This window comes from Leucoraja erinacea, chromosome 2, assembly GCF_028641065.1.
Source record: "Leucoraja erinacea ecotype New England chromosome 2, Leri_hhj_1, whole genome shotgun sequence".
NCBI classification, from domain to species: Eukaryota; Metazoa; Chordata; class Chondrichthyes; order Rajiformes; family Rajidae; genus Leucoraja; species Leucoraja erinaceus.
The window spans coordinates 92,834,243-92,860,102 of NC_073378.1; the positions used below are offsets into that span (position 1 = coordinate 92,834,243).

The 25,860-nt window shown below is 40.0% G+C and overlaps 1 protein-coding gene across 6 annotated transcripts in view; it reads left to right on the forward strand.

Moving 5' to 3' along the window:
- The window catches only part of hycc1 (hyccin PI4KA lipid kinase complex subunit 1), an 80,093-nt gene that overhangs the window by 17,360 nt on the left and 36,873 nt on the right, over positions 1-25,860 (forward strand). For 5 of the 6 annotated variants that reach the window (XM_055661271.1, XM_055661288.1, XM_055661280.1 and 2 more), the window contains exons 2-5: positions 9,094-9,173; positions 18,015-18,116; positions 22,220-22,399; positions 23,457-23,537. In XM_055661271.1, the coding sequence (XP_055517246.1) occupies positions 9,123-9,173; positions 18,015-18,116; positions 22,220-22,399; positions 23,457-23,537 (414 nt within the window). In that variant the 5' untranslated portion in view covers positions 9,094-9,122. Of the gene's footprint in view, positions 1-9,093; positions 9,174-18,014; positions 18,117-19,716; positions 19,802-22,219; positions 22,400-23,456; positions 23,538-25,860 lie in introns of those variants that run through there. The other variant, XM_055661296.1, reaches the window with a different exon arrangement.

The following is a 25,860-nucleotide window of genomic DNA, read 5'->3' on the forward strand; positions in this document are numbered from 1 at the left end:
ATGTGGTCGAAGGTCGAAGGATAAACCTTCTCCCTCTCCTGTCCAAAACGAATTCTCAACTAAACTAACACACAAGCAGTTAAGCTGCATAAACACGCCCCAAGACACGTCATAAAATCCCACCCACATTATAACGGGCTGGCTAAAATTTAAAGGAACATGCCATCCACAATGACATGCAAAATAGGCCAAATGGCCACTACAACCATGGTCCAGGATTTATTGACACAGGTTGATCATACGCTAATAATCCAACCACCTTTTTGTTGGGAAGTGGAAAGAAATAATAGAAATTGCATTAATTGCAATGTGTAAAAAGAGTTGAGATACTGTATTGTAACTTTGCTGCATGACATTGTGGTATATATGTCTTCATTGGTGAATATGGTTAGTTTGTGACTTTATTTGAAGCAGAAATAATGTGTGAATGCTTCATTGAGCATAATTCCGACTGGTAACTACGCACTTCGTTCGAGAACATTATCGCACACGTCATGCAAGCCATCTTAAATTGACCACCTAAACTGTCATTTGGCAACCTAAATAGCTGCCTAAGTTGCCTGGCTGGCAACAGGTAAAAAAAGTTAAGTGAGAGCCCAGGATAGTCAATGTGGCTTTGTTAGGGGGAGGTCCTTTCTGAGCAATTTGATTAAATGTTTCCAAGAGGTAACAAAGTGTATTAATGAAGGAAAACTATTAAAGTAGTCTATGTAGATTTCATATGGTACCTGGTCAAACAACGTTAGAGCGCACTGGATCCTAAAAAAGACTTGGTAATTACAAGTGGAGGATGATGGTGGAGGATTGTTTTTGTGTTTAGAAGTCCGTGATCAGTGGTATATTACAGTGATCGGTACTGAAACACTTTTGTATTAGCGATTCAATCTGAATGTAGGAGGTATAATTAGCAACTGCACATGACATGGTTAGTGATGTTGTGAAGCATAGACGCAAACAACAGGATGGTATTGGTAAGGTAATGTCATGGGCCGAGCAAAAGCAGATAGAATTTAACCCTGAATGTGAGGTGATACATTTTGGAAGGTTCAATAAGACTGGACATACAAAATGAATGATTAGCCCCAGCAAGTGTAAAGGAACAGGGGAATCTTGGTGGTTAAGAAGACACAAAGGATACGTACACTTCATTAGTCAGGGTTAACAAAAAGTAGGAAGATTATGGTGCAATTCAATAAAAAATTGTTTAGGCCACATTTGGAGTACTGTGTGCTGTTCTGGTCAACCATCGCAAGGACTTCATTGTACTGCAGTATAAGAGGGATTTGCCCGGATGTTGTTTAGCATGATGGGTGATGAGGTGAGACTGTCAGGTTGGTTCCTTTTCCTTGGAGCATATGAAGCGTATAAGGTATACAAATTAAAAAATCATATGGCACCAAAGTGCCTAATATATATTTGCATAATATATTTTATGTACAGCTTCTTATTTTTTTTGTTATATTAAAGAAATATTAGAATAAGAAAAAGAAATGAGATAGTAAAGGATAGAAAAGCGTGAGATATATAGTGTGTGAAGAAAAAGAAGAAAGACGAATGAGTGAAGAAAGTTGAGGAAAAGAAAGTAGAAAAAAGAGAATAAGACCTAAAGAAAGAAAAAAAAGGAGATAATTGTTTATAATCTTAACCAACCCTCGTCCAGTCCTGAAACAGTTAGTTTTTACAATTGTGTTGCACCATATGATTCCAAGAAGACCACAAATGGAGACCAACTCGTTATGAATTGGTCTGATTTATCCATTAGGAGGAATCGCATTTCCTCAAGATGTGCGGTGTCCAACATATTTGCAATCCACATTTTAAGCGTTGGTATTGATGTATTTTTCCAAAATTTAAGTATTCATTTTTTTGCTATTATTAAACCATAGTTAAAAAATAAATTTTGAGATGTGTTCAATTTATTCCCATCTTCCATTACTCCAAATATAATCATTTCAGTATTAGGTTCCATTCTTATCTTGAATAATTTTGTAAATATTTTGAAAATATCACTCCAAAATCTATAAAGTTTTGTGCAGGAGACTGTTATAGTTGCGTTTTGGGGTAGACATTTATCACAAATGGGGGATATATTTGGATAAAATTTGTTCAATCTTGTTTTTGAATAATATAATCTATGTAAAATGTTAAATTGAATTAGATTATGTCTTACATTAATCGAACATTTGTGAATATATATCAAATACTTTTCCCATGTAACCGTCGTAATTTTTATCATTAGTTCCCGTTCCCACTCTTCTCTAAGTACCTCTGTCGATGGTAGGTCTATATTTAGAATACTATTATATAAATATGATATTAATTTTTGTGAGTCAGCTTCAATATTCATTGCTTCTTCCAATAATTCAGGAGTTATTTTTTGATATCCTTGTATATATTTTTCATGAACTCGCAAATCTGAAGATATTTAAAATATTGGCTGTTTTTCAGTTTAAATTTTAATTGTAATTGTTGGAATGATAGTAGGTTTCCCATTTCGTACATATCCCCGATCCTTCTAATTCCGAGACTTTCCCATTGGTTATATGTTTTATCAATAAGAGATGGTTTAAATAAAGGGTTATTCGCAATTGGCATTAACAATGATAAATTTCTTAATTTTAAAGATAATTTTATTTGTTTTCAAATTCTTATTGTACCATATATAATTGGGTTCTTCTTATATATTGTGTTATTCAGTTTTTTCGGGGGAGAAGAGGATCGTTCCTATATTACAAGGATGACAACCCTCTTTCTCCATTTTTATCCATTCTGTCTGTTGGGTAGAACTATCCAGCCAATAAATTATATTCTTAATATGCACTGCCCAGTAATAATACATAAAATTCGGAAGTGAAAGTCCCCCGACCTCTTTTGGTTTACGTAAGTGTTTTTTTGTAATTCTATGTGATCTATAGTTCCAAATAAAATTAGTAATATTAGTCTAATTTAAAAAATATATATTTTGGTATATATACCGGTATAGACTGAAATAGGTATAGTAATTGTGGTAGGAAGATCATTTTTATTGCATTTATTCTACCTAATAATGATAAAGGAAGTGTTTTCCAAAATTTAATCAGCGTATTAAGTTTATTTAATAAAGGTATGAAATTAGCGTTGAATAATGCTTTATATTTTCTAGTAATCTGAATACCCAAATATTTAAATTTTTCTGTTGCGATTTTAAAGGGGAACTTCAATAAGTGTGTAGGTTCTGGAGGTTTTAATGTCATGATTTCACTTTTATTCCAGTTTATTCTATATCCAGAAAAAGACACAAATTCCTCTATTAAATTTAACAAATTTGGTATGCTCGTTTGTGACTTTGTAATATATAAAAGTATATCGTCTGCATATAATGAGATTTTATTCTTTGAGTCCCTGGTATTATAGCCCTGAATATTCGGATGAATTCTTATACTTTCAGCCAGGGGTTCTATCATAAGGGCAAATAGCAGGGGTGATAACGCACATCCCTGCCTATTACCCCTTGATAGTTGACATTTTTGAGATAACATGTTGTTAGTTAAAATTCTTGCCATCGGTTTATCATACAATAATTTTACCCATGTTATAAAATTCTCTCCCATATTAAATTTTTGTAGTACTTTATATAAGTATTGCCACTCTACCTGATCAAATGCTTTCTCTGCATCCAAAGAAATAATTGATATATCTTCTTCCTCTACTTTATGCGAGTACATTATATTAAACAGACGTCTCAAATTATTAAATGAGTATCTTTTGGGTATAAACCCCGTTTGATCAGGGTTTATCAATTTACTAATATATTTGCTTAATCTTCTTGCTAAAGTCTTTGCTAAGATTTTCTGATCTGTATTTAAAAGTAATATAGCTCTGTATGAGCCCGGATCTTCTAAATCTTTATCTTATTTTGGAATAAGCGTAATAGTTGATTCTGTTAGTGTTTCAGGTAGTTTGTTTTCTTTAAAAGCATGGGAGTATAAATTAAATAAATAAGGGGTCGTTATCTCATGAAACTTTTTATAAAATTCATTACTAAAACCATCTGGTCCCGGTGTCTTACCATTTTTCAACGATTTTATTGTTTCACCTATTTCTTTGATTGTAATTTGAGCTCCAATTTCCTCTTGTTCCAAAAGGTCCAGTTTTGGAAGATTACAGTTATCTAAATTCTTTTTAATTTTACTAGTATTTTCCTTTTCTTGTTTTTTCAATTGGCAAGCTAAAAGCTTATGTGGTTTGTCACCAAACGCAAAATGTTCCTGTTTTGTAATTTGGAATAGTCTTATTACTCTTGCCGATAAAATTCGATTAAGTTTAAATTTCAGTAATATTATCTTATTATGTTTATCTGTCATGGAATCTTTAACATTATCTAGGTATACAAAATTGAGGAGCAGATATGGCGGCGCAGTGTTAGAGTTGTTGCATTACAGCGCTTGCAGTGCCAGAAACCCGGGTTCGATCCCGACTACGGGTGCTGTCTGTACGGAGTTTGTACGTTCTCCCCGTGACACTGCGTGGGTTTTCTCAGAGATCTTCAGTTTCCTCCCTCATTCCAAATTCGTACAGGTTTGTAGGTTCATTGGCTTGGTGTATGTGTAAAATTGTCCCTAGTGTGTGTAGGACAGTGTTAGTGTGCTGCGATCGCTAATCGGCGAGGAGTCGGTGGGCCGAAGGGCCTGTATCTCTAAACTAAACAAAAAAATAAATAAAGTGGATAATCAAGGTAAAAAAACAGGGATTTGGAATCTGAAATGTGCTGCCTTGGTGTTGGGGATGGAGGGGGTGAAGGCAGTGACTTTTAACATTTTCGTAGCACCAAGACGAGCAATTGAATTCTCAAGGCATAAAAGGCTCAATGCCAAGTGCTAGAAAATGAGATCAGTATTGATGAATGTTTGAACATAATGGGGCATAGGACCTGTTTGAGTGCTTAATAATTCTAATTTGGTGACCCTAGGTGCTGTCTACGGTTCTTTGTTTGCTTCAATAATGAAAAGGTGACGACTTGCCATGCTGGAGGCCAAGGAGTGTCTGGGAAAATACAAATGTAATGAATGGCTGAGCACATTGTTTACCATTCCCCGCAACATCTAAATTGAGTTTCATGTTTGTACTCTTCAAACATATTAAGCTAATACTGTGAATGCAAATGGATGACATTATAGATCTAAAGCCTAATCTGGAAGAGGCTCGGTTGTAGCCAGCTGGTCCAGTGCCAGATTAAATATCACAGAAATCAATAGCAAATAATGGTTTCTTTTGTGGATTTGCTACATTGAAAAAAGATTTTTACGGAAGAAAAAATCTGAATATTAAGCTTAATTATCCTTGAAATTTTATCTTTTGTTAAATGGTTACTACATTCATTAGTGCACATTCACAGGCCACATCTTATCTGTGAGATATTTATTTCCAGTTCACCTGGAAAGAAAGATCTTTTTTTAGAATATGCCTTTAGACAGTGCCCTCCATAATGTTTGGGACAAAGACCCAACATTTATTTATCTGTCTCTGTACTCCACAATTTGAGATTTGAAATAGGAAAAAAATCACATGTGGTTAAAGTGCACATTGTCAGATTTTATTAAAGGGTATTTTTATACATTTTGGTTTCATCAAGTAGAAATTACAGCTGCGTTTATACATAGTCCCCCCCCATTTCAGGGCACCATAATGTTTGGGACTCATGGCTTTAAAGGTGTTTGTAATTGCACAGATGTGTTTAAATGCCTCCTTAAGGCAGATATCACCTTTCCATCACCTTTGGTGCCCAAGATGAGCAAAATGACATGCCTCAATGACTATCGACCAGTGGCACCAATGTCTGTGGTGATGAAGTGCTTTGAGAGGTTGATTATGGCGCATATCAACTCCTACCTCGACAAGAACCTCAACCCACTGCAGTTCGCTTACCGCCACAACAGATCAACGGTGGATGCAATCTCACTGGCTCTCCACTCCGCTCTGGACCACTTGGACAACAAAAACTGATATGTCAGGCTGTTATTCATTAACTACAGCTCGGCGTTACATACGATCATCCCCTCCAAGCTGGTTACCAAGCTCTCAGATCTGGGTCTCTGCGCATCCCTCTGCAATTGGATGCTCGACTTCCTCATCCACAGACCACAGTCCGTATGGGTGGAAATGTGTCATCCTCGATAACAATCAGCACGGGAGCACCTCAAGGCTACGTGCTCAGCCCCCTGCTTTATACTCATGACTGCGTAGCCGGACATAATGCGAACTCCCATCATTAATGACGACACTGATGTGGGATGAATTGTTGATGGTGACGAGTCAAGAGTATAGAAGTGAGATCGACCGATTGACCAAATGGTGCCAGCCCAATAACCGGGCTCTCAACACCAGCAAAACCAAGGAACTGATTGTGGACTTTGGAAGGGGTAGGATAGGGACCCACAATTCCGTGGAAAGGGTCAAGAACTTCAAATTCGTGGGCGTGCATATTTCCAAAGATCTTTCCTGGTCCCAGCACACTGATGCAATTGTAAAGAAAGCACATCAGCGTCTCTACTTCCTGAGAAGATTACGGAGAGTCGGTATGTCAAAGAGGACTCTCGAACTTCTACAGGCGCACAGTAGAGAGCGGAGAGATGAGTGTGTGGCCAGGATTGATGATGCTGGCAGCCTTCGTAGAGAGCATGCTGACCGGTTGCATCGTGGCTTGGTTCGGCAACTTGAGCATCCAGGAGCGGAAAAGAATGCAGAAAGTAGCGACCACTGTCCAGTCCATCATCGGCTCTGACCTCCCCACCATCGAAGGGATCTATCGCAGTTGCTGCCTCAAAAAGGCTGCCAGCATCATTAAGGACCCACACCTTCCTGGCCACACACTCATCTCTCCGCTGCTATCAGGTAGAAGGTACAGGAGCCTGAAATCTGGTACATCCAGGTTCATGAACAGCTTCTTCCCCACAGCCATCTGGCTATTAAACTCGCCATCAAACGAATTGAACTATAACAGCCTATTGCACTTTGTATCTGTTTATTTATGTGTATATATATAGTCTCTGCTATATAAACACACTGAACTGTTCTGTATTTATGCTTACTATATTTTGTTGTGCTGCAGCAAGCAAGAATTTCTTGTCCTATATTTTAAATGAATATAACCAATAAATAAGAATGTGAACTCTAATATCTGTGTTCAGGTTTTTACTTGCTCAATTTTCACCCTGTTTTAAGCATTTGTGTGCCCGTTCATACCTCTTGACTATTGCTAACTATTTAAATAGTGGAGTCTGGTAGTTGTTTTGTCCAATGCAATCTTTATGCAAATGTTAAAGAGGGAAGTTTAAAAAGGAAATTGCATAAATAATGACATGGCAAAAGGACAGCTGACAAAGGGACACATGACAATGAACTCTCTTGACTTGACTTGACGGCTGTTATTTCAAATCTAAAACTGAAGCAATTATTGCCATATACTTGTGCCTTAATGCTATGACGGCTAAGAGCTACAAACTGGTACTTTACAGCAGCACATAAAGCTTTGTCTATTTAAGCATCCAATAACTATATTGAATGTTTAATTTTTAATATTTAAAAACTAAGAAATTTAGTTCAGTTTAATTATAAGATTGTTGTTGAAATTGAACTTTCCTGCTGTGTTCAAAATTAGTTCCAGTGGGGATAATTACCTGCTTTTTACTGCAAATGGCAATATTCAACTTAGATGAAAGGAAACCTATTTAATGTTAAATGGTATCCTAAGATACTCTACACTAGACTTCCCATGGAGTCCAGTGGCATAGCTCAATCTTCGTAAGATTATCCTGTAATTCCACGTAATGGGTTAGTGAGAGGAGGATGGGAAGAAAACTTGGTTCTGATCCCATAAATTACACGGGGAAGATTTGCAAAAATTAAAAAAGCTCTATTCATTTAGTATTTGAGTGCCCCTTTTGATAAAATATAGGGTTAAATCCTAAAAAAATCTTATGGCCTAAGTTCTCCAAAATGTTTTCTCACTAGCATGCTGCTGCCTTCGGTAAAACATGAGGTTAACATCTGTGGACTTTTAGTCATTCTGCTGCAGCCTCTGGAAGATTGCTTGGTAGCCAGAAACTATACTGATTAGATTCAAGGAACCACATTTGAATTTCCATTGATTAAGTGACAAAATGTACAATATTAGTGCACTGTACTTGTGCTAAATTGATGCTTGCATAACAATTATTTTCAGACTGATGTCGGGAATGAGCGGTACAGAGATAAAATGTACTCGGAGACAGTAAGACTGCTGGGAGAACTGGGAAGGGGGAGGGGATAGACGATAGGCAATAGGTGAAGGAGTAGGCCATTCGGCTCTTCGAGCCAGCACCGCATTCAATGTGATCATGGCTGATCATCCCCAATCTGTACCCCGTTCCTGCCTTCTCCCCATATCCCCTGACTCCGCTATCTTTAAGAGCCCTATCTAGCTCTCTCTTGAAAGTATCCCGAGAACCAGCCTCCACTGCCCTCTGAGGCGGAGAATTCCACATCTCCGTTCTAAATGGCTTACCCCTTATTCTTAAACTATGGCTCCTGGTTCTGGAATCCTCCAACATCGGGAACATGGTTCCTGCCTCTAGCATGCCCAAACCCTTAACAATCTTATATGTTTCAATAAGATCCCTCTCATCCTTCTAAATTCTAGAGTATACAAGGCCAGCCGCTCCATTCTCTCAGCATATGACAGTTCCGCCATCCCGGGAATTAACCTTGTAAACCTACGCTGCACTCCCTCAATAGCAAGAATGGCCTTCCTCAAATTAGGGGACCAAAACTGCACAGAATACTCCAGGTGTGGTCTCACAAGGGCCCTGTACAACTGCAGAAGGACTTCTTTGCTCCTATATTCAACTCCTCTTGTTATGAAGGCCAACATGCCGGAGAGAGAGGGAAAGCAAGGACTAAAAGTGTCTGCCTTCGATTTAAACCAGCATCTGCAGTTCTTTCCTACACATAATTTTTTGTAATGAATTGATCCCAATTGTCAAAGAATATAAAAATAGTCACTTTAAAATGTTTTAAAGTTAAGGTGTATTTATTTCTGAACCAGTGATTCTAACCCTGGCATATGCCCTTTTAAAGGTTGACTCAAGCAGAGCAGATGTGAGAAGATGATGGCAGCAGACAAAGGGGTGGTGGAGGAATGGCTATCGGAATTTAAGGTACACTTTCCACCATTTAGAGCAGCCATTATTTAAAATTCAAATGTAAGTTAGACATTTATGGCAGAATAATGTGTTCATTGATTAGTTGATAGCTCATTAAAAAAAAACCAATTACTATTTACGATCTCAAAGATGTGTCCTTTATAACTACTGATAATGTGAAGACAACTTATTTGACAATGCATGAACAAAAGCAGTATCAAAGTTTGCTTTTTTTTTAATCGATTGCAGGAACGTGCAGATTTAAAGTGATCTCCATTTACTTAACTAATACCAAATGTCAAATAATATCGAAAGTTTATTGACTGATGTTTGCAGATTAGTATCTGTAAATTTCATTTATGTATTAGGTGAAAATTTATCAACTTTTTTCAATGAACTTTCACATTTACTTAAATATACTTTTACTTAAATTTACTCTGTATATATCAGTGATTTTATATTTGTGTGCAAGACATGATACATTAATTTTGTGTGGAAACATGGACCTCTGTGGAATAGTGAATAACACCCAAGAGGTTCATTCATAATTTATTTCTTCCTATCCAAACATGTTATGAGCAATGCTATGACAAGGAAGAAATTAATTATGAATGACTAAGTTGCAGTAGCATTTCCTGCTCCTGAAGCACTATGGGCAGATTGATCGAGTACTTCTCGTATGCTTCAGATGATTGCCTGCCGCTTGATGTCAGAAACATGCACACATTTCATGGGCAGTAAATTTGAGGATGGTGTTCTATAGTCCTACATTATGCCTCACTTAAGTTGAAAATGCTCTTGCTGCTCTCTGCATTTTAAAAATGGTACATTAATTCATAACCTATCCCTAGAGATGGAGATAAATAAGTCAAGAAATGGAAAGGGAGGGTCAGAAATGGACCATATTTAAGTGAGACAAGGTGGAATTTGACAGCTAATAACGTGGTATCTGAGTTCTGTGGGAGAACTGGTAACAGTAGCAATACTGTCATTGATTTATTGGAGAAATGTGAAGGGAGGCAGTCTGAGTAAGATTGAAATGAGGCCTGCTACACGCATCCCATGAAAAATGGCCATTGTTTGGATATATACTGAATCCCGTAACTAGATGTTTTTTAGTGTTAAATGCTGGTCAAGACAATGTAAAACTCTTAAAGCCCCGTTCCACTGTACGAGTTCATTCAAGAGTTTTCCCGAGTTTGCCCTGATTCGAACTCGGAGATTTACGGTAATGGCCGCTCGTAAGTAATCGGGGCTCTCGTGGACATTTTTCAACATGTTGAAAAATCTTCCCGAGTCTTCCCGAGCTTATCACGTTTCCCGAGTGCCTGCCGTTAGCGTTACGAGCCGCTAAGAGATGTCTCCGACCTCAGACGTACCCGCTATGTACATTCTACGTGCTTCCACGAGTTTGATTTTTTTTTAAACTCGGGAGAGCTCTTGAAGAACTCGTACAGTGGGACAGGGCTTTTAGCTGATATGATGCTCCATTCTCAACCTAATACAAAGCCAATCTGATACTGAAAATATAAACGCACAATGTTAAATAATTTAGACAAATTTAATAGGATCAATTAAACAAATAGAAGTATATCTGAATATGGCCTTTAAAATTGCAAGCTAATTTCCTGCTTTTGGAGGTGGAAAATTCTGATTACATTTGCCCCATGTCGTGATAACACAGGCTCTTCTTAATAGATTGTGAATTTGGTCAAAAATAAGTGGGAAACAGAGGTTGGCATTGCCAGAAAGAAACACTAACACTGGGACCAGCCTAAATTCAATGGAGCTGCTGATACTTTGCCACTTTGCTGTCAGAAGCAACCATCCCCACAGCACAAGGCAGCCATAAAGCAGCAAAACATTGATGTGCCATGGGAAGAGAGATACTATGGTGGGAAGGGAGAGCGTTCCCAGATTTTCTGCAAGCAACATCGAAGTGTACATCAGTACCATATTTTGCATGGGCAGCTTACAGCCCAGTGGTATGAATATTGATTTCTCTCACTTCAGTTAGCCCCGGCGTTCCCTCCCCCACCCAAGTCGCACTAGCTTCTAATTTTCATCCTACAAACAGCTAACAATGGCCTGTCATCGTTACTTTTTTGCATATCTTTCATACATTGTGCTTTATCTCTCCACATCACTATCTATACCTCTCATTTCCCTTATTCCTAACCTTCATCCTATCTCTCCCCCCCCCCCCCCCCCGGTCCAATCTCTCCCGACCTATGTCCAAGATACCACACGTGCCCTTCGTCTCTTTAATGAGCTCCCACTTCCTCATCTTTACTATGGACGTTCAGTCCCCCATCAGGAAGTCCTTAAAGCCCTCCGTTTCTTCCTTGGCCACAGAACCATCCAATTTCCCTCCACTAACACTCTACTCCTCCTAGCGGAGCTGGTCCTCACCCACTACAACTTGTCATTTGACTCCTCCCACTTCCTCCAGGTCCAAGGCATAGCTATGGGTACCCGCATGGGCCCCAGCTATGCCTCCCACTTTGTAGGGTATGTTGAACAATCCTCGTTCCAAGCTTGGCCCTATGCCCGAACTCTATCTCTGTTACCTTGATGACTGCATCGGTGTTACCTCCTGCATCCATGCAGAACTTTATCAACTTCACCACCAATTTTCTTCTAGCACTCAAATTTACTTGGACCATCTCTGACTCCTCCCTCCCCTTTCTTGATCTAACAGTCTCCATCACAGGAAATAGACTATTGACTGATGTCTATTAAAAACCCACTGACTCCCACAAGTATCTCGACTCCATTTCTTCCCACCCTACATCCTGCAAAGACTCTATCCCCTACTCCCAATTCCTCTGTCTACACCACATCTGTTCCCAAGATGAGATGTTCTGTACCTGGACATCCAAGAAGTCCTCATTGTTTAGGGAATGGGGGTTCCCCTCTCCCTTCATAGATGTGGCCCTCATTCGTGTCTCCTTGGTACCCCACAGCTCCGCCCTTGCTCCCCCTCCCCCTAGTCGCAACAGAGACAGAGTCCCTCTAGTCCTTACCTTCCACCCATCAGCCGTCGCATACAACACATAATTCTCCAATATTTCCGCCACGTCCAATGGGATCCCACCACGAGCCACATTTTCCCATCTCCACCCCGTTCCGCCTTCTGCAGAGACCGTTCCCTCCGCAACTCCCTGGGTAACTCATCCCAAACCAACCCCTCCCCAGGTACCTTCCCCTGCAACCGTAGAAGATGCAACACCTGTCGCTGTATCTCCACCCTCTGCTCTGTCCAGGGACCACGACAGTCCTTTCAGGTTAGGCAGAGGTTCACTTGCACCTCCTCCAACCTCATCTACTGTATCAGTTGTTCAAGATGTGGACTCTTATACATTGGCGAGACCAAACACAGACTGGCCGATCGTTTTGCGGAACACCTTCGTTCAGCCCGCCTGAACCTACCTGAACTCCCGTTGCTGGACACTTTAATTCTCCTTCCCATTCCTACACAGACCTTTCTGTTCTAAGTCTTCTCCATTGCCAGAGTGAGGCTAAACACAAATTGGAAGAACAGTATCTTATATTTCGTTTGGGCAGCTTACAGTCCAGCAATGAATTTTGCTTTCTCTCACTTCATGTAGCCCCGGCATTTCCTCTCTTTCTATGCCTCCACCACCCAAGTCACACTAGCTTCTCATTCACCGCACAAATAGCTAACAATGGCCTGTTTCCTTTATCATCGTTACTTTTTTGCATATCTTTCATTCATTGTTCGTTATCTCTCCACACCACCGTCTATGTCTCTCGTTTCCCTTATCCCTAATCAATCTGAAGAAGGGTCTCGACCCGAAACATCACCCATTCCTTCTCTCCTGAGATGCTGCCTTTCCCACTGAGTTACTCCAGCTTTTTGTGTCTATCTTCAGTGCCAATGAGATTCTGTCTTTTAGCAGGGGGTGGGGTGGTGGTTCTCAAAACCAGCCAGTACCCCCATAAGAACCTGACGAGAATAACTTTGTTGTCTCCACTCAGAGTGAGAATTGCCACTCAATGGACCAGTGTCACACAATATGTCAAATTGAGCTGAAGACCAGAAAAGAGGATTTCTTATACCCCAAAGAGTGAGGGGGAATAGCTTGTCATATTTGCCTCGCTCCCATCTTTGATATTATTTTCTCTATGTGCACACAATCTCTACATGTACTGTAGGTTATTGAACAGGTTAATGTTCTAAATCTCTTCCATTTGAGCTAAAACGGCAAGCAATATGAGGATGGGTGCCCTTTTGATTGTAGTCTTGAGTAAGAATCATAATTGATATAATGTCATGACTAGACTGATGCAGTTGCACAATGAGATGGTTTGTGCATTGTCAGACCTGCCTGAAGAAATGCAGGTTCAACTCTGTGCTTTTGCATAAGATTGTGTGGTCAGATGACAACTAATTGGTCAGACATTAGGTGGAGAATACCCAATGTTTTTCAGATTTCATGCGGTTTTGTCATATTCCAAGGTGGAGCTATGATCTTTTCCACTTGGGAGTACCTGAAATGTGGTCACCAGGGTGGCCTCCGCCCCCATGCATTCTCTTGGCGAATCTACAGTCCTGAGAAAATAAGAATGTGGACTTGAGGGCAAGATTGCTTTACCAAAGGGACTAGAGAAAATGCTGTGTATTCCATTTTGGTGACCTGCTTACCCCCAGCTCTCTAGACAAAGCTCTGTACCATGAAGGTTTCTAGATCTATCATGTGAACTTATCATGCGCCATCTATCAGATGGCGTTATTCAAAAGAGAGAGAGAGATGGTGGTGATGTTTGCCTCATGGTAAGCTTTACATGGCGCTTGGATGTGGTGGCCTTGCCCAAATTCCTGCTCCCCCAGACATTCTTCTAGCACTGGAGGAGCTGCATGCTGTGGTCAACCAATGGCACACTCTGATGCCAGGAATTTCAACAAGCTAGTTTGAAGAAGACACTTCCAAGCTACTACCTGCACATTTTCTGCAACATCAGATCAAATACTCTTGACGTTTGCTATCCCACCATCAGCAACTGGCACTGCTCCTTTCTACCGATAGGCAATAATGATGAGGATGGCACTGTGCTGGTTGGGGAGATAGGGATGTGACATGATGACTGGAGTCAGTAAATGGGGCAATGTTCAGAGCAATGTTCAGAGCAATGTTCAGAGCTGGCAATGGACCTGAATGAATACTCCATGATTGTTACCAACTTCATTGGGGAATGTGTGGAAGATTGTGTTGTACCAAGACCATTTGAGTGTTACCTAAACAGAAGCCTTGGATGAATCAGGAATTCTGTAACCTACTGAGGAATAGATCTCTGCCAGTCAGGTCGAATGATACAGTCTTGAGAAAGCCATTGAGAAAGGAAAGAGAAAAGGAAAAGGAAAGTATAAACTTGAGAATTGGATGAACGTCGGCAACTATGGCAGGGCTTGTACACCATTATTCCCTGTAAGGTGAAACTAAGTAGCCCACGTGACAGTGAGGCATCACTCTCGGATGAGCTCAATGCTTTCTATGCTCACTTGGAAGAGGAAAATATTGATGTATCTTCACGAGCCTCAATGGTTCCTGACAACACGGTGATCTCAGTCTCCGAGGCTAATGTTGGAAGATCCTTCACGAGGGTGAATCCTTGAAAAGTGTGCGATTCTGATAGTGTACCTGGCCACTTTATGAAACCTGCACAAGACAGCTGGTTGGAATTTTTGTGGCTTTCCCCAACGTCATACTACAATGGTCTGAGGTCCTGCATTAAAAATATATCCATAATACTGGTGTCATGAAGAGCAAAGTGACATGACTCAGCTGTCCAATGTCATTTGTATCTATTGTGATAAAGTGCTGTGAGAGGTTGGTTATGACGCATATCAACTCCGGCCTTAGCAATGACTTGGACCAACTTTAATTTCCCTATGACCACAACAGAGCGTCAGTTTCTGCGATGTTGCTGGCTGTCAACTGATGACAACTTGGGGTTTAACATCATCTCCTCTAAACTTGCCGTAAAACTTGATCTGGGTCTCTGTCCCTGTGCATTTACATCCTTGACTTCTTTCTTCATTGGTAGAACTCAACCAGCATGAATTGGCAACAACACTTTCTCTCTGCTGACCATTAGCATGCCCACGTCAAGGCTACGTGCTTAGTCTCCTGTTGTACTCTCTCTATACCCATGATTGCAGAGCCAGGCGCAGCTCTAATGCTGTATTTAAATTTTCCGATGATACCATTGCTGTTGGCCAAATAATGGGTAACGATGAGTTGGAGTACAGGGTGGAGATTGATTATCTGGTTGAGTGCTCTCAATGTGAACAAGATTATTGACTCCAGAAAGGGAAAGCTGAAGAACACGCCTTCATTGGCAGAATGGTGGTGGAGAGAATCAACAGCTTCAAGTTCCTAGTCATGCCCATCTCTGATCTGTCCTGGACCCAGCATTTTGATGTGACTGCAAAGAAAGCACATCAATGGCTTTACTTCCTCAGAAGTTTGAGATTTGGCATCTCCTCAAACTTCTACAGGTATGCGATGGTGCAATCAGTCTGGTTCAGTAACTCGAAAGCCTAAGAATGAAGCAGAAAATGGCAGACATTGCCCGGTCCATTGCAAGTATTGACCTCCCGCCACTGAAGAGATCTCCAGGGAGCGTTGCCTCTAGAAGGCAAAAATATCAACAACTGGCCACACTTTCATCTCACTGCTACCATCCAGAATAAGGTGCAGGAGTCTGAGAACAGTGCCTCCAAGTTCAAGAATAGCTTTTTCCATAACCATCAGGCTTTTAAACCATACTGCATCACATCGCTACCTCAGCACCAAACAATTATGGATGTTGTATAAAGTTGCATTATATATTTTGGCTTGCATTATTATGGTCTGGTTACTGGATATAACTGATAATTTGTGTGTTATTGTCTATTGTACACTTATTTGATGTGTAATATGCCTGTAAAGCTGCAGCAAGTAAGCATTTCATTGTTTTGTTCCCAGTGCATATGATAGTTAATCTCTCTTAACTTACAAATCCTCATGAAAAGTGATTTGCCACCAGGGAGTAATTTTGTGTTAATGAACAACAGCAAGTTGCCACCTTGTGAGTAGGTTATTAGCACCTGGATGCACAATGACGACTTTTAAGTAAATTGCTGCTGTCAATAAAAACAGGAATGCTACCAATGAGTGGCTCATGTTTCCCTGGGAGAATAAGAATATTATCTGTCAACGGTTAGCTGTTCTCTGTGAACAGAGATGCATTATGTGAGAAGATTGTTTTCCTACTTGAGCAGAGACAGCACTTGAGTGAACATGCTTCTCTTTTGTAGGAGCAGAGACTTGCCACACACAACCCCCTTTCATGTGGTGCAAACTTTGCTGGAATTGTGCAGATAAATGATCTGATGAATAAAAAAAAGAGTCTAGAAGACCAAGAAACCTGTGATTTTTGGGCTGACACATGACCTGTCTCTGCTCACGTACACTTTAAGCCACAGATGGTATAAAGTGTACAGTTGTCATTGCAAAATATAAAGGACTTTGATCTTTGGTGGAGAAGATTCACTGGGATGATTCTGAGATGGAGCATTTCACCTTAGAAGAAACATTTAATGTTTGTTTTCTGTGGAGTGGAGCAGAAGGGGAGCCTAATTGTGGTATACAAAATTATGAAGGGCATAGAGTAGGTACTTAGACACATTTCCACATAGTAGATGTGTAGAAAAACCAGGGATCGTGGGTTTAAGGTGAGTTATGGTAGGTTTAGAGAAGATCTGAGGAGGAATTATGTTCACAAGCAGGGTGATTGGAATCTGAAATACACTCCCTGAAAAGCTGGAGGAGGCAGAAACTCTCACAACATTTAAGTAGTATCTGGAAGAACACTTGAATTATTAAGGCAAAGAAGACTGTGGGCCAAGTGCTGGAAAATGGGATTAGTGCAGATGGGTGCGCAATGAGGGCTGAAACACTTGCTTCTGAACTATATGACTCGTGAATGATGTGAGAAATGATGGCCAGGAGGGTGGCTTAAAGTAGGTCCCTTTAAATATTTGTTTTGCTGTCTTTGTGTAGAACCATGAGAGATGGGGGAGACATTAAAATAATACTTCTCATCTTTTTTACTGAGACCATGAAAATGGGATCCAAGTGGTTGAAGAATAAGAGTTGTGATGTTTTGGATTATATACAAATTACCAAAGAGGAGGTATAAAGCAGCAGCTCTATTTTTTTAGCTACGGGCAATGTTCTGGAAGATTGAAGGATGGCTAATGTTGTATGGTTATTTAAGAAGGACAGGAAAGGCAGGCCAAGGAACTGCAGCCCTGTAAGCCTAATGTCAGTGGTGGGAAAGTTGTTGGAGGGGATTCTTTGGGACAGGGTCAACCAGTATTTGGATAAGCATCAACTCTGCGTGTCACATATCTGAGAGCATTTTTTGATGAAGTCAGCGTGAGGATTGATGGCAGGCCAGTGGGCATTATCTATATGGCCTTTGTGTAGTAGGCCAGTCTGGAAGGTTAGATTCCAAATATAGTGTTCATTAATTGATTAATTGTATTATATCCAATTTGCATTATGGAAACAATGTTATAATAAGAACTATCTACTATGGCAGCATGTAGATGTCTTGGTAATGCACAAGAGGAGACCCCTGCAAACCTGTACTTGTGAAACCACACATTTTAGATTTGCTACAAAAGAATTTTACACTACATAGGCATTGGTAAAATCTTAACCTGTTAATAACGTTGAAAAATATTCAGATACATTTTTTAATATTTTGAAAAATGGTAACTCTCGTTTGGAGCTCTCATTTGAAATTTATTGTATTTACTTTTTTAATCATTTTTGAATTCAGACACTTCCTGAGATCTCCATATCCAGCTATGCTTCAAGTTTAAAAGGGAAGAGTACATTGGTTTCGGAATTGTACACGGTCATCAGTGAATCACTTAGTGAGGTAGGAATACAAGTACAATAGAGTATAGTTTGGACCTTATTCCACCTAACTTCAACTTTCTATTCTACAGGCTTACCTTTAAAATGTGTCTTTATTCTATCTCCTTCAAGATCCTCTGTAAAGCCATAGCTTTGGTTGTATATCTGGGCACTGTTACTACTTTTTTGGCTTGATGTTACTGATTAGTCGCTGAAGCACCTTGTGTTTTATATATATTGTATAAAAAAAACACTATTTCACCACATCATTGAACATCTGATTAAAATGTTGACTTTTTTGTGCTTCTTGCATACTCGTAATGAAGGTATGGTAAGCTTTCAAACATATTGGGCTGAATGATATTCTTCTGAGTGTAGAATTAGTCTACTAATCACTTTATTACATGGTTACTGCGTTTTGCCTCTACATATTTCGATTACTGCTGCAAATCTGCTTGCCTTTATTTTTCTAGTCCTCCTTGGAGCCAGATCTGTCTATCATTTATTTTCTTGAATGTGGGCTATTTAACTTTTCATGCTATGATTGATACATTCCCTTTACACCACTGGCAGTCCTTGTCACAACTCATCAGCATTGCATAGAAACAAGGAACTGCAGATGCTGGTTTATCTAGAAAGGGCACAAATATTGAAGTAACTCCGTATTCCGACTGAAGAAGGGTCCCAACCGGAATTATCACCTATCAACGTTCTCCAGGGATGCTGGCTGACCTGCTGAGTTACGCCATAATTTGATGTATTTCATCTGCATTGTAATACTTTCTGATTCTGTTCTAGTGCTAAATATTCTCAGTGTCTCTCGGCATTCTCCTGAGTACCATTGCGATAACCGTTGGCATTTTAGTATAAGCAACAAATTCTCCAATTCCATCCTGCTCTTCTGTGGACCATCTAAACAAAATTATCAATGATGATTTGTCGCCAATCTCATTCCCATCACATTCACCCTCTCTGTTACTTTCTCTTTGAACTTGGCAAAGCGATCAACAAACTCCATAACTCTTCCAGTATGCATTTCACTTGCAAATAAGGTAACTTCTTGTTTTTGGCAATTGTGTTAACATGGCGAGTTTCTCACATGTGCTACTGACTGAAATATTTATCTGCTGCATTTTGTACCATGTTGCTCATCCAATTTGCTGGAGTGGATGAGTGGCCTTCATCAATAAATCTTCCATTGGTTCCTCCATTCTCTCAAAGAAAAGAGCCCATCATTTTGTTCTTTGACACCATTCTTGTCTTTTCAGAATACTACTCTTCCTTTTTGCAAGCTCTATTCTAAGTAGCTCCAAGAAGTTAGGAAAATAAGCAGTTCCTTTCTTTCGATCTTAATTCATATACATTGTTTACATTGTGGTTTTTTTGTATTAAGTCTTGTACTTGTATTCAGTGAGACTCTCAACTTTGTCATCCGACATGGTTTTTTTGCTTCCATGATTTGCAAAGACAAAATTGGTGGACACTTTTGATAGGATGATATGACTAAGACATTTACAATGACACATTTGCTGAACATCTGTGCTCAGTCCGCCTAGGCCTGGCAGATCTCCTGGTTGTTAACCATTTTATCTCCCATTTCCATAGCATCCTTTCTGTCCTAGGCTGCCTCCATTGCCACAGTGAGGCCACATGCAAATTGGAGGAACAGCAGTTCGTATTCTGCTTTGGGTAGCTTACAGCCCAATGGTAGGAACATTAAATTCTCTAATATTAGGTAACAGCCCAGCATCGTTCACCCACCCAATTGTTCCCTCTCTTCCCTGTGCCCCAACCAAATGCACTAATTTTTCTCACTATCCCACCCATTATTTTCCTTCCCCAACCCCACCTTGACTCCTACCTATATCTCCCCTCCTCTGGCTTCACATTTCATTCCTCTTCTCTCTTCATCTCAGTCTTTTCATCTCTGTCCTTTGTCCACTTATCTGCTAATCCACCCCCCCCCCCCCCCCCACCCACACCTCCTCATCTGCCTCCAGCTATCACTTGCCATGCTTAATCCCATCCCCAACTCATTTCTAGCTTTCCAGTCCACCTACTATAATTAGTCTGAAGAAGGGTCCCAAACCGTAATGTCACCTATCCATGTCTTCCAGAGATGCTATCTGACCCACTGAGTTATTCCTGCACTTTGGATTTTATATCATGAGCTGCAGATCCTGTTCCTGAAGAAGGGTCTTGACCCGAAATGTCACCAATTCCTTCTCTCCAGAGATGCTGACTGTCCTGCTGAGTTACTCCAACTTTTTATGTCTCGATCCTGTTCCTCTCCTATATCGTTCTATATTCCATCTGCCTGTCATTCTTCCTCCCTTATTGGACCATCCTTGCTGGTTCCTGTCTCATGCTCTACCCTTCTCCTATATACTGGTTATCTCCCTTCTATACCATCAGTCCTGATGCAGGGTTTCAACCAAGAACATTGACAATTCCTTTGCCCTCACAGACGCAGCTTGGCCCTCTGAGTTGCTCAGCATTTTGTTTTTTGCTCCAGATTCCAGCTTCAGGTGTCTGTTGTGGCTGCCATTAAATCTATTTTGATCATGTCGAGCATTACTGTGTTTTATTTATCTTTCAAATGCAATGAATCCAACAAAGCTCTCTGTCGCGTCCTTTTCACTCTTTTTGGTCTATCTATTTCCTAATCATTCATGTTCTCCATACTTCACTGCTATTTATTACCATCTCTACCTTCTTTCGAGCTGATGTTTCCTTCCCAGCTTATTAGCAACCTCAGTATCTCCCAAATTGTTTAATTGAGCATTGCGCTGGCCAAGAGAAAAGTTGCATTGAATATTACACATAATGATCAGCTGGCAGACACCAAGAATCTGTAGCGTCAGAGTTTTGCAAAGTTGATGTCAAATGACTTGCCTTGCTGGCTCCCATCCTGTATATCAATTAACAATTGTATATCCAAATACTTTATTCTAATTAATCGACAAGATAGGATGAACATTGGTGTCATTGAACAAATAGAGATGAGTTGCTATAAACCATTGTTTTATTGCTATTAAGATCCAATTTTACCTATTGAAACTGTAGGATGGTCAAGATCAATATAGCATGTTGATTCTGTTGTCATTTTGTAGCTTCCGTTGTAAACTTCTAGATTAATGTATTTTCTCTAAATCATTATTGAGTTTAAACTGGATCTGATGAAGGGTTCCAATCCGAAATGTCGACTATCCATGTTCTGCAGAGATGCTGCTTGGCCTGCACAGTTACTCCAGCACTGGCTTTTTTTTTGTAAACCAGCATCTGCAGTTCCTTGTGTCTATATTGAACTATTTATGATGTAATTTCTTAACAAATGACGTAGTCCGGATAGTGAACACAGTTAATAGACATTTCTGACTGCTCAGAACAGGAATTTGTATTGGGAAGCATGAACCCAAATATTATCAACTGATGCAGCTACCATCTCAGCTCATCTACTGGCATCTATCTGCCCACAGCTGCTGTTTGATTTGCTGAACATTTCCACTATTTTCTGTTCTATTTCAAGTTCTAACATTTGCAGTAGAGACAGAGCTGGAGTAAATCAGCGGGACAGGCAGCCTCTCTGGAGAGAAAGAATGGGTGACGTTTCGGGTCGAGACCCTTCTTTAGACTGGTATGAGGAAGAAGGGTCTCAAGCCGAAATGTTACCCATTCCTTCTCTCCAGAGATGCTGCCTGTCCCGCTGAGTTACTCCAGCTTTTTGTGTCTATCTTCGGTTTAAACCAGCATCTGCAGTTCCTTCCTACATTTCTCTAACATTTGCAGTACTTTTGAGAATTTAACTTAGTGAATAATATTTCAGTTACAAGTTGTACTTTTGTGGTCGCAACAGACTTTAAAAGTTCAAGATGTTCTGTAGTATATTTTTTTAGGCAAGCAGACATAATTAAATGTCTCCTCTAACATTAGATTGCAGCAAGTAGCAGTTTCCCAAACAAAGAAATGCTGGGATTCTGTAAAATGTATGCAAATATTCTTAGAGATTTTATTTTAACACTACTGTTTCCATGATGCCATTGATTTGATCACTTTGTTTCCTTTTGCTTATTTAAAAATTATGTTGATATTTTTTGGAAACAAACATTTTCATTTTCACTTTAGTTGCTGGAGCCAGTTTGCCACCAATTATTTGAATTTTATCGCAGTGGTGAGTTTGAACTGAAGAGATTCACATTACAGTTTGTTCCTGAACTTGTATCGAGCTACCTTTCAGTCATATCAGCACGGAATATGCACAGTAGTGGCTGCATTGAGGCTCTTCTCTTGGGTATCTATAACTTGGTAAGTGATATTAAAAAGCACATATAAGATAATTGTAATTCAATAGGCAAATTTATTTGAAAGCTCAGAACAGCTTACAGGTCACTTCTGCTTTGTTTAACTACTTCTAGGGTTGCTATAGCCTCTTGTATTTAGTTTGCAAACATATATTTTAACATTAGTAACCATCCTTAAAAATGTAGATCATTGGCATTGGGATATTTTCATTCAATTTATAACATTCAAGATGTTGTAAAATAAAAGTTCTCGGCATGTAAATTAATTGTCATCGAAACCGAGAAGTAATTGGTAATCATGCAAAAGGTCTTATCAATCACCACCTTTTTGAATTAGAAGCACGAGTTCTGTCATTTGACCAGAACTTGGTGGAATAGAGGATCTTGTGATTTGTCCTTTTCTGAACTCATCTGCTCTGTTTTACTTTTTTGCCCTATAAAGTGCAAACTGTTTTGGCTAATCTGGGATTTTAGTAGACCATGAAATCGGTGCCGTTCTTTAGTGAGATTTAAGCATTGGATTCGGTCAGAGAACAAGTCTGAAAGTAAAATTATATTTGGTATTCAAATCTCCAACAATTGACTACCTGAAAGAATGAGACTCCAGAGTTTGAATTCTTCATTTCCTACGGCAGAGTCTGAATTGCAGACAATAAGAATCATCATATCAGGTATTTATTAAAGGGTATTTATGCACTTAATTACAAGACTTGTTCTGGATAGCTCAGTGATCCTTTTAATGTTCAAACGCAATACTTGTGAAACTCATGGAGTGGTAATAATAAGCTACCAACTGGAGCAATGCACAATTTGAGAAGCTTTGGCTATCTCTACCATAGTGCTACCTCACATGTTTTGCACAAATTTCTAAGCCAGCTTACATATTAACTGTTATTTTAGCATCAAATTTGGGGCTATTTGTTTGAACGAAGTGGATAAAATACATAATGTTTTATTTACTCGATTTTCCAGCATCTGCAGTTCCTTCTTAAACAAATGTTTTATTGACTGTTATTTTAGAAAGACAAATTATTACCTCCACGCTTCCGATTGTTTTTCAGGAAATTGTAGATAAAGAAGGTGGTACGAAAGTGCTGTCTTTTACTGTCCCATCCCTTTCAAAACCTTCAGTGTACCATGAGGTAAGAGGCTTATTTGTTTATTCTGGTCTTGAAATTAGTTTGGGTTGATGTTTGTTGTCACATGTACTGAGGTACAGTGAAAAGCTTTGTTTTGCATGTTATCCGAACAGATCAGATATACCATTTGTAAATACAATCAAGTCCAACTCGATAACATTAGATACAACAAAGGGGAAGATGCAGAGTGCAGAATATAGTTCTCAGCATTGTACTATATCAATTCCATAGACAAAGTCAAATGTGCACATTAGGGTAAAGGTGAATCAGAGCTTATGCAAGGACAGTTCAGAATCATGACAGCCGGAAGAAGCTGTTCCTCGGTTCGGTGATGTGCACTTTCAAGCTCTGTACCTTTGGCCAGATGGGAGCAGGGAGAAGAAGGAATTACTGGGATCAAAACATAAAAAATAGGTGCAGGAGGAGGCCATTTGGCCCTTTGAGCCAGCACCACCATTCATTGTGATCATGGCTGATCGTCCCCTATCAATAACCCGTGCCTGCCTTCTCCCCATATCCCTTGACTCCACTAGCCCCTAGAGCTCTATCTAACTCTCTCTTAAATACATCCAGTGATTTGGCCTCCACTGCCCTCTGCGGCAGGGAATTCCATAAATTCACAACTCTCTGGGTGAAAAAGTTTTTTCTCACTTCAGTCTTAAATGACCTCCCGTTTATTCTAAGACTGTGGCCCTTGGTTCTGCTCGCCCAACATTGGGAACATTTTTCCTGCATCTTGCTTGTCCAGTCCTTTTATAATTTTATATGTTTCTATAAGATTCCCCCTCATCCTTGTAAACTCCAGTGAACACAAGCCTAGTCTTTTCAATCGTTCCTCATATGACACTCCCGCCATCCCAAGGATCAATCTCGTGAACCTACGCTGCACTGCCTCAGTCACAAGGATGTCCTTCCTCAAATTAGGAGACCAAAACTGTACACAATACTCCAGATGTGGTCTCACCAGAGCCCTATACAACTGCAGAAGATCCTCTTTACTCCTATACTGAAATCCCCTTGTTATGAAGGCCAATATTCCATTAACTTTCTTCACTGCCTGCTGTACCTGCATGCCAACTTTCAGTGACCGGTGTACAAGGACACCCAGGTCTCGCTGTACCTCCCCTTACCTAACCTAACCCCATTGAGATAATAATCTGCCCCCTTGTTTTTGCCGCCAAAGTGGATAACCTCACATTTATCTATATTATACTGCATCTGCCACGCATCTGCCCACTCACTCAACCTGTCCAGGTCACCCTGCAACCTCCTAACATCCTCTTCACAGTTCACACTGCCACCCAGCTTTGTGCCATCCGCAAACTTGCTAGTGTTGCTCCTAATTCCCTCTTCCATATCATTGATATTTCTGGTAAACAATTGCGGCCCCAACACCGAGCCTTGCGGCATTCCACTCACCACTGCCTGCCATTCTGAAAAGGGCCCGTTCACTCCTACTCTTTGCTTCCGGTCTGCCAACCAATTTTCTATCCATGTCAACACCCTACCCCCAATACCATGTGCTCTAATTTTAGTCACCAGTCACCCGTGCGTGACTTTATCAAAGGCTTTCTGAAAGTCTAGATACACTACATCCACTGGCATCCATTTACTTGTCACATCCTCAAAAAATTCCAGAAGATTAGTCAAGCATGATTTCCCTTTCATAAATCCATGTTGACTTGGACTAATCATTTTACTGATATCCAAATGTCCCATTATTACCTCTTTAATAATTGACTCCAGCATCTTTCCCACCACCGAAGTCGGGCTAACTGGTCTGTAATTCCCCGTTTTCTCTCTCGCTCCTTTCTTGAAAAGTGGGATAACATTAGCTATCCTCCAATCCACAGGAACCTATCCTGAATCTATTGAACATTGGAAAATGATCACCAATGCGTACACTATTTCTAGAGCCAGCTCCCTGAGGACCCTGGGATGCAGACCATCAGGCCCAGCGGATTTATCATCCTTCAGTCCCATTAGCTTACCCAATACTATTTCTCGCCTAATGAAAATTTATTTCAGTTCCTCTACCCCCTTAGATCCTCTGTCCTCCAGTACATCTGGGAGATTGTTTGTGTCTTCCTTAGTGAAGACAGATCCGAAATACCCATTTCAACTCTTCTGCCATTTCCTTGTTCCCCATAATAATTTCACCCGTGTCTGCCTTCAAGGGACCCACATTTGACTTTGCTACTCTTTTTCCCCTTAACATATCTAAAGAAGCTTTTACTGTCCTTCTTTGTATTCCTGGCCAGCTTCCCTTCGTACTTCATCTTTTCAGCCCGTATTGCCCGTTTTGTTTCCTTCTGTTGTCCTATGA